We start from the raw sequence: 10603 nt of genomic DNA, 5'->3' as shown, positions 1-10603 counted from the left end.
GCAGAGCTTTGCTGGCATAGCTTCATTTTCAGTGGATGTACTTCACTGATGTATAGTGTCAGGATTTCTATCAGTAAAGTACTTCTAGTGTCAATATGTCCAAAGAGCAGTGCAATCATAAGTAAGTGTTGGCAGCATTCCTTTGGAACTCTAAAACAAGTGGGAAAGGACCAAGAGTTGCTACAGCGGCAGTCCTAAACATGATAGGGAATTTCCTCAGTAAATGCAGTGATTTCAATGCTGCAGCATGAATAAAAGTGGCAGCTGTTTCATCATAGTTAAGAAACGTAGCCTATTTCCTTTCAAAACTACATATATACACCCACACACATATATAAATAATTTTTTTCTCTAAAAGTTATTTTCTAAGAAGAGGTATTGGATCAAGCAAAATCCCATAAAAATCCAAACATTGTATGTAAAGGATGTATTTTCTCATGGTTAAGATATGTATGTTGTTTGGCTATAACCACATAATGTAGTTTGGATGCAGTCATTTCTGTTTCAGCTGTTTGATTCCTTTCAGGACTACTGAAGTACAAAGACATAATTTTAGAAAAAAAAAAAATAGAACCCTGCCCTATTTCTGTTTCTTTTTGATGCTCTGCATCACAGAATTCACTTCAACTAACGTTAAGCATTTGGCTGAAAAGCCAAAACAACACTGCAAGAAAACAAGAGAAGTCACAGGCTGGAAAAACTTAATGTTCATTTAAGAATGAACACTATGAAACAGTTCTGCCATGTTAACAAGAGGCAGAATCTGCAGCTGCCTACATGCTTGCAGGATCTATATGCGAGTAGTGTACAAAACCCCCCATCAGCTCCTGGACAAGTCTACAATGACTTCATAGTCTAATGTGGAGCCTTAAACACAGAACAGTCTATTACTAGTAGGATTCGCTTAGGTCTTATGGATCAGTAAAAGCTAGGATCCTTGTCTTACAAAGTAACATGTACAGGAGTTTACACTAGGGTACAGAAACCTGAAAGTGTGATGTGACAGTCATCAGCAGCTCTCTGATCTACCCAGGCCAGACCTGCTTAGGAACTCAGAACTCGCTGGCGCTATGCCACACGGAGCCGGCTGAATTTTAAACCTCCATTTCAGAACGCATTATTGCTAGCTGGCCCCTTTGGAGCAGACCGCCCTGCAAGCAGGTTTTGTTGCATCTTTCAAATCTTTAACAAGTACCTTGTCTTCTCCTATGCAACCCAGAGGCAAATCTAGTAGTCTCTTGAGAAGAGACAAATTCAGCTGTCACAAAGCACAGACTTTGTAAAAACAGGCACTGACAATTGTGACTAAATATTTAATTTAGAAAAACCTCCAGTGGAAACCCATTGAAAAAATTGTGAAGTGTTCCCAGATCAAACATCACAGTGTAGTAGAAGAGGACTGGTAAACTGAGAAAACTGAAACGGCATTTTCCAAGTAAGGAATATTATTAGAGATTAGCAAACATGAAAATAACAAATTAAAATACATTTAGTTTTAATAACCTGTGGTTTTATTAGAAACATTGGTGAAGGATTTTTGTATCCATCTGTAATATTCTTCACCCAAAATGCACTTGCCATTTTCTGGTTTGCCTTTTACTTAAAACGTGCGGTCCTCAAACTCCTCTTACTTTTAGAAAAACAGTGCTGGTCAGTTAGTGACAGATTTATTAGTTTTAGAGTTACTTTGTCAATATAAAATCTCTTACTCCAGTGAAGAAGCATTTTATTTTTACAGACGCTTACTAGACTTAAATACCTGAATTGTGTTCAGCTTACTAAACACATCTTCCACTACACAATCTTCTATGATTTAGAAGTAACTTAGAGAGGTTTACGTACAGTAAATTCTTCTCGAATGCCCCCACTCAGAAGTTGCTAAACGTACTATGCTTCATCACTGCTTGAATTAGCGTCGCTTATGAAGACACGCATTTGAAATAGATCCCTGTCCAGTCTGTGTTTCTTTTTGCCGTTCTGCATCACGGAGGCTACTTAAGCAAACATTAAACCACAACTCAAGCACTTAATGCTCAACCTCAGCGATGTCTGCGATTGTACGACTAAAGACGGGAGGGCAGCTCTTTTTGAGCGGCACAGCCGCTGTTCCGCTGGCCTAGATCAAATAAAAGCGGGTGAGATCCAGCAGGTCACAGCGCACTAGAGCACCGGCGCTGCAGCCTCTTCAACTGCAGCACCCCTCTTCTCCGTCCCGACGCACTTTTGGGCTTCGCTTCGGCCCCATGCTCGAGGCGCGACCGCCTGCGTGAGCTGGTGCCAGGCCAGCTCCTCGGCCGGCCTGGGACGGAGCTGGGGACGCCCCTCCACGCCTGCCTGCGCCTGGGGTGGGTCTTCTCACAGAGGAGACCTGTGACCGCTTTCTTTTCTTCTAAAAGAAAAAAGAGAGTCCTGGCTCCAGGGCCTAGAGCACCGCTGCGTCCCCAGACGAGTGCCCCAAGCCGCCCTCCCCGCCCAGGACAGCTGGGGGGTGTCGCTCTGCGGCCCGGCCCTCAGGAGCCGCCGCTCTCCTGGGCGGTGGGAGACGGGCGCCCGGGTCTCCTCGGGCCGAGAACGGCACTGGACCCCCCTCGAAGGCCACGCTCCTTCCAGCAAAGGGCAGCGGCGCCTCCTCCTCATCTTCCTCTTCCTAAAGCCCCTGGGAGAGGGCTGCCCCACCGACAGGCAGCAACCGCCCCGGAGGCTCCGCCGTGGGGAAGCCTGCCCACCTCGGCGGGGAACCGGGGCCGCCGGAACCACCTGAGGGGCGACCGACAGGCCGACCGCGCTCCGCGCCTTCTCACGGCGGCCCGGCCGGGCCGGGCGCCCTCCGCGCCTGCGCGCAGCGGCCCGCCCCCGCCGCCGCCGCCGCCGCCGCCGCCGCCGCCCTCCCGCGGGCGGGAACCCGGAAGTGGGCAGCGCCGGCGGCTCCCGGCGGGTAGCGGGGGCTCCGCCGGGCGCGCGCAGCCGGCACCCCGCGGCGGGGGCAGCGGCGGCTGGCATGGTGCTGGCGGCAGCGCGCCGCGCCCGCGTTGCACGGAGGAAGCCCGAGCGGAACCGCGATGGAGATGCTGCTGCCGCCCGTGTGAGTGCGGCGGCGGCGGCGGCGGGGCGGGCGGGTGGCTGCCGGGCTCACGGAGCCCGCCGGGACAGCGGTGCTGTGGGCTGGGGGCGCGGGGCCGGGCTCAGCCGCTTAGCGGCCACCTGAGCGGCCGCGGCGCTCCGCGGCCCGCCCCGGGCCCCTCGGCACCGGGAGGGAGCGGTGTCCGCGGGCTCGGGGCGGGGGGGGGGGCGCGGACCCAGACCCGGCCGCAGCGGCGGCGCGGGGCAGCGCTGGTGGGGAGGGTCGTGTCGGCGAGCCGGTGCCTGGTGCCCGGCGGGCCGGGGCTCCCCGGGGCCAGCTTGGCCGCCCGGCGGCTTGAGCTGCCCCGCCGTGCCGCCGCCGGCCGCTGCGGTGCCCGCGTCGGCGGGGCGCTGGGTGCCGGGGCGGGCGGGTGGGCTGGGCCGCGGGGGGAGCGGGCGCCGGGCTCCCCGCGGGCGGGCAGGGCTGCCGGCACCCCCGCCCCGCCGCCTTCCAGGGTGCGGGGACAGGCTCTTTTTTTTTTTTTTTTTTTTTTTGGGTGTCTTTTTCCCTCCTCCCCCTCGCTCCTTCTGCTTCCTCCATATGTGGTCCCAAATTACTCCTTGTTTGACTCAGCAGTCATGCTCATCGCGCTCTCGGTTTTCTGGTTATTTAGTTAAGCATCTTTTTCAGTAGCAGTGCGCTAGGCAAGCCACGTATTTCCAGCTGCACTTCGGTTGGGTTCGTCCAGCTTTTTACATGCTCCAGTTCAGCGTAGCCTCATCCTGCGCCTTCAGGAGGTAGTGTTCGGGTACGCTGTGGGTGAGGCTCTTGAGAACGAACCAAAGGAACCAGTTGCGGACAGCTTTGACCCAGCTGGTGAAATGGTAAGAGAGAGACTCCAGTAACTTCAGGCAGACTAGCAGTTCTCAAAACAGAAGGCATACGACAGACCGTTTTGTAGGCTTCATTACCTTAAAACAAAGTCATCCTTTGTGACAAAGTATTGAAACTTCAGCAAATGAGTTTACGCTTCATAGGAACTCCTCCATCTATCCAGGTTGCTTGGCAGCTCTTCACAGGCAACTCCGACCAGTATTCTTCTTGCGTATCTGTATGTGATGTGTATATAGCCTGTATATGTATGCAGATATGTATACATCAGTATTTGATGCATTGCTTTGGGATGTAAAAAGGTGCCATAGAAGAAGTGTTCTTATCTTGGACTTGATGAGTCAGTGGCATAATTAAAAGCTGGGTCTCTTCCTCACAGTTAGTCTTTGGTGTTTTGAATGTTTCCTGAAGTCACTGATTTCTGCGTATAATTTTTTTTGAATGCTGATCGCTATGTATGTCACATAATTTAGAAGAGTGATATTCAGTCTAAAGGGGTTTGCTAGATAGGATGTCTTTTTTTTTTTACCTCCATACGCAGCATGTGTCTGTGCTCTATAATATGTAACTTTGTAACTTGCTTTTTTTTTCCTGATTGATGTAAAATTGCTGTTACTTGGCCCCTTTCAGTAATGAGTTGTATCATTTTCAAAATTGAGCACGAAACTTTTAATTCATAGCAGTTTCATGGTACAGTGTAGTAAGTTGGTAGTAGTTTGAGTTCTGCAGGTAGACCTTACTTTGTTAGCCAGTGTTCTACAGAGACTTTTTCTATTCCTTTGTTGGTTGATGCAGTTTTATGCTGTTTTGCTCAAAAAATTTTGTAGCTAGTTTTGGAATCATGAAAAGTAGAGCCAACTACTTTGCGTGTTGTTGTAGTGCACAGAATATAGAGTTCTAGGTTAAAATCTTAAATTATCATTGCATTTTTCTTTTAAGCTTCTTTAGACATGCCCAAGTAAAAAGTTTTAGGTGTGGCAGAAGAGAGGCTGGAATTACGGGAGTCAGTGCATGTGTTCAATTTGACTATTCTTACCTAAAGCAACTAAGATTGAGTTTTCATTTGAAATCAGATCTCTGACGTACCAGGGTCAGTTGCCCCACCAAGTGAGTTCAGTGACTTTACTTCTTTCCAGCTCAGAGGTTCAGGAATACGGTTACAATACTGTAGGTGAAAACATTGCTGATGCTAAGCGTTTTCTCTGAGTCCTACAACAATGCAATTTGCCTTGTAAGAATAAAATTGTGATTGTAAACACAAAACTCACTGGCTTGGCATGAAAGGCCCGCTTGCTGTTTGGACAGCCCTAGTGACGTAGGGGTGTACATAATCATTTTTCTACAGAAGTTAGTGTCTGTAGAACTTGGGTATTTCTTATAGAAAGAGATAATTGTAGATAGAGCTACTGATTTTTCACACTGTTTAGTTTTTCTCTTGGTATTTTGGGTGGGTTTTTGAGAGTAAGAAAAATTAAGAGGTTGGTCACTTGTTTTTCAAAACATTGAGTGGATCTGCAAAACTACCGAGTTTTTCTCATACTCAGCTATGTCTCATGCTGCTGCTAGGGAAAGCCTGGACAATTACAGTAGCCATCATGTGGTCTTCCTGTCAGAGGTGAACTGGGAGCTGCATGAACCAGTAAGGGAGGTCCTGGTGGAAGGGCAGAGAGCGGCTCTTGTCTCGCAGGCGGTGAAGGCATTGAGAGACCTGGGTGATGGATGCTGCGTTCTGCCATCGATCTGTATAGGCACCAGGCTAAAAGTTCCTGAACCTCTGCTTCTCCCCTAACTTCAGGGCTTATTGGAAATATTCTAGGGCATCATCTTCATGTTTTCCTTAGTGGAGATTATTGTTAGCCCTGAGTGCCTCTGTCAGCTTCACTAGTGTTGGTCACCAATTTATTGCTTCCTCAGGAATTGTACCTACTGTTCCACACTGTTGATAATGGGGAAACCAAAATTGCTTGGAGTAAAGAATAAGTTGAAGTATACATCTTCTCTTCCCCAAGATGAAGTTGGAGAAAATAAGAGTGACAGAACTGGAAATTAAACAGAAGTATTAACTCTCTTTTTTTTTTTTTTTTTCTTTCTTTCTTTCCAGATGTACCAAACTTTGCCATCAGAAGCCCTTGGATCTGAAAGATGATAACACTGAAATTCACTGTCCTGTTACAGTAAATCCATGGCACATGAAGAAAGCTTTTAAAGTTATGAATGAATTAAGAAGGTATTACTTTACTGTATACATCTGCCTGGAGTCTATTACTTTCACTGGCATTTATTAAGTTACTAATAATAGTTTTTTTATTAAGAACATGCAATTCCAGAAGTGTAGCTGATGAGAAGGTTTAAATGTACAATGAAGTCATAGCTGAATGATAGTCATGTGATGATAGCTGTAATGTATGCAGTATGTTTTTGCCCCTCATAAGTTAATCAAAACTAGGTTTATGAGACTTGAAAGATACTTAGGGGTTGTATTTAAGGGGTTGCAGCTACTGATCCTGTTTTGTATGTAGTTGACCCTGGATAGGTGAAAAGTGACTCTAGTTGAGCCTAAGGCTCTTTGTATGCCTGTTGTTGATTTTTGTGGTAGGCTGCGAACTGGAAAAATGTTAAAATTTTCTGGTTTGGAGACATAGGTCACAGTCTAACAAGTGTAAACCAACTGACAGTATGCTTTCTTTTCTTAGTTATCTTTTGCTTGCCCCCTGGGAGAAATTGATGAACTCTCAAATCAAATGTTGAAAGTAACTTTACTCAATAAAGTTTTGTAAGACCTTGAGTGATACTACCATCAGTTTCAGCAAAACTGGGAGACTGGTGCTGATGCTGTTCTTAGCACCCATATTGATTTATTTTCTACATATGAGTAGGTGAGATGGTGTTGAAAACTGTGACAGCTGGTAATTAGAGCTCGCAACTGAGCTCTGGTAATTAGGACTCACAACTATCACTGACAGTAATTCAGCTTTATAGCTAACAGCAACAATGGAGAAATTAAATAAATAAAACACTTCTCTAGTGTAGACAATACCGGAGGGTGTGAAAATCCTGTAGTCTTTTGTTATTTCCCATATAAGATTAAAAACTGGAGAGGCTTCACTTCAAAAAGACAGCAACTGATACCCTATTAAAGCATGCCTCTGCCTTTGGTCTTCGCTGTTCCATATGGGTAAATCTTTAATACTATGGTAGATACTGTGATCAGATCAATGTATTTATCTGGCTGTGACAGTTTGTACTGTACTGGAAGGTTGGAGAAAAATCATATGCTGACTATAAATGACTTAAATCCAGCTCAAAGACTCCCATAGTTTGAGGATAATGGGATAAGAGCAGAGACTATTTTTCTAGTCTATTAACAGCCTAGTTTCCTTATATTGGAAGGACTGACACTTGTTGCTTCACCTTACTTATGCCCTTGGCTTTTTCAAGGATCCCATTAACCAGATTCGGTGTCTCAAGGAGTGTAATAGAGCCTGGTTAGAGCCAGTAGCCGTGGCTTCCTAAGGATAAGCAAGAGTTTAGGTGACGAAACAGTTTCCCAGAATGAATCTTACAACAGTTTCAGAAGTCGGAAACCTTACCTGCATTTTGTTAAGTCACAAGTAAAAGATATGCCGTCTTCCAGTAGAGTGCATTGTTGAAGGCCATGGATTATTTTCAGAATATACTTTAGTTTCTATGGTTACTTAAATTCAGATTGTTGTAGATGCAATTTGAGCAATTTTGTCATACATGTATAAATAGTTAAAGCTGGAACAGGAACAGTGCCATGCAAACCTTAACGGTAGTTCTTATTTCTTAAAGTAGTTGGTGCAGCAATATTTACTGTTTAAGCTGAGTAGAGCTTTTAAAATTGTAAGTGCTAATGAGATGAGATTATAAACTTTAATATTTGCATTTATTTGTTTGAAATAATAAACTCAAATATTTTAGAAATGTTTCAGACTTCATTACTCTAAATGAAGACCTAATATTAATCAAGTAAATGATATTTTTGATTTTATCAATTACATTTTTAAAGTGTTTTCTATCTCAGTTCTTTTAGTGTAGCACAAGCAGGTATTTGCCAGAGGTATACTCTTCAGAAAGTGGATAACTAGTGAAGAAATTATCTGCTTAAGCATCTAAAATATATTGGTTTTGGAATGCTTAAGTCTGTGAGTTTATATTACATTTTTGGCTGCTGTCAAGTTGCCTGGTTCTATTAGCTCATATGGGGGTTTTTCTGGGCCTTCAAATTTTGACAAATGTGAGTAATTTTGTCCTTGGTAGTTTTTGTCATTTCATTACTCACCATCACCTCAACACTGAGTCAGAGAGATCATTAGGATAGCTAATTAGTTCTTGTCATATGAAAAAATTACCCTCTGATGCCTATCCTTCCTCTTCATTATAATTTGCTTTTATCACAATAGAATTTGACCTTACCTATGTTTGTTAAAATACTCATTCTTACAAACAAGACTACCAAAATCTTTGGAAGATGTGGGCAATGACCTTTCTCTATATAAACCAATGAAGAATAACCTGCAAGCTGGTAAACAGTTAATTGTTCTTTAAATCTGTACTTTTTTGCTCCCCCATTTCTCATTTTCTCACTTCCTTTACCAAGATGTTGTGCCCCCCACAGCTCTGTTCATTCAGTCGCTCTATACAAGCAAGCATCACTTCAGAACGCAAGCTTTTGTAAAATAAATTGGTGTGCCCTCATGAAATGAAGGTGCTGAGTTGCTGTGGAAGCCACAAGATGCTTGCAGCAGAGTACATGATTAAGTTTATAAGCTTGTTTCTTTATTTAGTAGTTTATTTAGCTTGTCAGCTTTGTAGTAATGCAGAGCATTTTCATTCACCTAATGCAGTTCCAGACTAGAGATGTATCCGGACTACCTCGAAGTTACTATGTCTATATATGCGCAATGTAATTAATTAGCTGGAGTTTTGCATTGATGTAGTTCTGTTGCTTCTGGCTTCATTGTTATCTTTGGTATTTCTGTGCAGCTAAGTATAAAACCTTTTGTTCCTGTTGTCGGGATAAGTGCAGGTGTCTGAAAAAGCTGGGTATCTCATGACCTCTTATGTGCAGCTTTCTGTTTCAATTTTTGTATAATAAATGTAATGGTTGTTTTCAAGCTCCTCTGAATTGTGTGTTTCATCTGGGTACGGTCATTACCTTATACACCTTTTTTTGATGATAACCATATTGCAGGCTAAACTTGTGAGATTTAGGTAGTTGCTGTAGGTATTAAGGACTGAAAGGGGGAAAATATTCTAATGACAGGATTGCAATATGGCCCCAAAGGTTAGTTGTGGCCACCAAAATTTTTGGTGTGTGACCTCCACAAGGCCACCTTACTTGAGGCTGCGTGCAAAGAAATAGGATGATTGAAGAGGCTGAGAAAACATGGAGTTTTCTTTGGACTGAGGTGAATATCTGAGCAGTTTGGCTGAGACCTCTAGCTCTGTCAGAGCAAAATGCAACTGCTCACCCCAGTCTCTGCTACAACTCTGTGTGGTAGTTGCAAACTATCAGAAAGTATGCACTCTGATGGCAATATATATTCAGGCAGGAAAGGTAAAAATGTGTCTTTTCAAAAGTACTGAGAATAGAGATCACTGGATTGATGTACAGCTCTAGCTCTGTCCCTAAGGTATGTATTCTCTTAAATAGTACTTTCCTCTATTCCTTTTGTTGCCCTGGCTCTGAGTTTTGTGGATTGTATGCTACTTCTACAGGAGAATGCTAGCATGAGAAGGAAATAAAAGGCAACAGTGGCTATTTAGATGCTGGGGAATTGCAGCCTTTTGGTGTTATGGTGTGGTTTTGGTTTTTTTTCCTCCCCCTCCTCTTTCCATCCAGAAAATTGGATTATAAAGAGTACCTGGTGTGGTGGGTTTAACTGGAAGAGGTATATCCAGTAGCTGTAAACTGCATTGGAAACACCTGTGTTAGGAATGATTATAAATGAGATGTGCCTTCATTGCAACAGAAGAGGGAGGAAATATGTATTACAGTCGCAAAGGACAAGAATGCAAATGGATGTAATGAACGTAAAAAGTCAGGCAAGATATAGAACTTAACCATGACAAATTCTAAACTGGTCAGAGTGGAAAAAATAATTGCTATTGTGTGCATGGGCTGTGTATGAAAAATGCTTGGATAACAGTAAATACAGAGATGATCGAGTAATGATTTTGAACAATTAAGTAGGCATAAGGTCCCAGTGTGATGTGACACAGGCATCACAATTGAAGTTTGGATTCTTTGTTATCTGTAAAGTCTTATTTCTTGCCTCAGTTTTTTAGTGTTTGTGTATATCAAATTCTTTTTTCTATCATAGTTATTCAAAGAGGCCCAGACTTCCAGTGAGAAGGTTTATAAATTGGGCTGATACAAGTTTTGGTTATCCAATGCAGAAAACTTCTGTGCGAGAAATCACAATTCAGTAGTTTGATTTTTAGAAAGTTCTGTGTACTCAAATACCATCTGTAATCCCACTGAGTAATAGCCATGTGGTTGTGTAATGCATTTAAAAACAATGCTTCATCAACATTGTCTGCCTGCCTTTTTTGAGACCATGGGAAAAGGAATTGTGTGTGATATTATATGCTTTTCTGTTGTAGTTCATTTATGTGAAATTGCCT

General features: G+C 43.8%; 1 protein-coding gene across 6 annotated transcripts in view; it reads left to right on the top strand.

The window, feature by feature from the left end:
* The first annotated feature begins 2900 nt into the window (after positions 1-2900).
* Positions 2901-10603, top strand: part of KLHL2 (kelch like family member 2) — a 59412-nt gene continuing 51709 nt past the window's right edge. For 2 of the 6 annotated variants that reach the window (XM_030007537.2, XM_030007392.2), the window contains exons 1-2: positions 2905-3082; positions 6054-6179. In XM_030007537.2, the coding sequence (XP_029863397.1) occupies positions 3060-3082; positions 6054-6179 (149 nt within the window). In that variant the 5' untranslated portion in view covers positions 2905-3059. Of the gene's footprint in view, positions 3083-3927; positions 3946-6053; positions 6180-10603 lie in introns of those variants that run through there. The other 4 variants (XM_030007476.2, XM_030007625.2, XM_041123071.1 and 1 more) reach the window with 4 other exon arrangements.

This window comes from Aquila chrysaetos, chromosome 1, assembly GCF_900496995.4.
Source record: "Aquila chrysaetos chrysaetos chromosome 1, bAquChr1.4, whole genome shotgun sequence".
Taxonomy (NCBI): Eukaryota; Metazoa; Chordata; class Aves; order Accipitriformes; family Accipitridae; genus Aquila; species Aquila chrysaetos.
The sequence above is the reverse complement of the archived record's forward strand: the minus strand, read 5'-3'. Positions and strand labels throughout refer to the sequence as shown.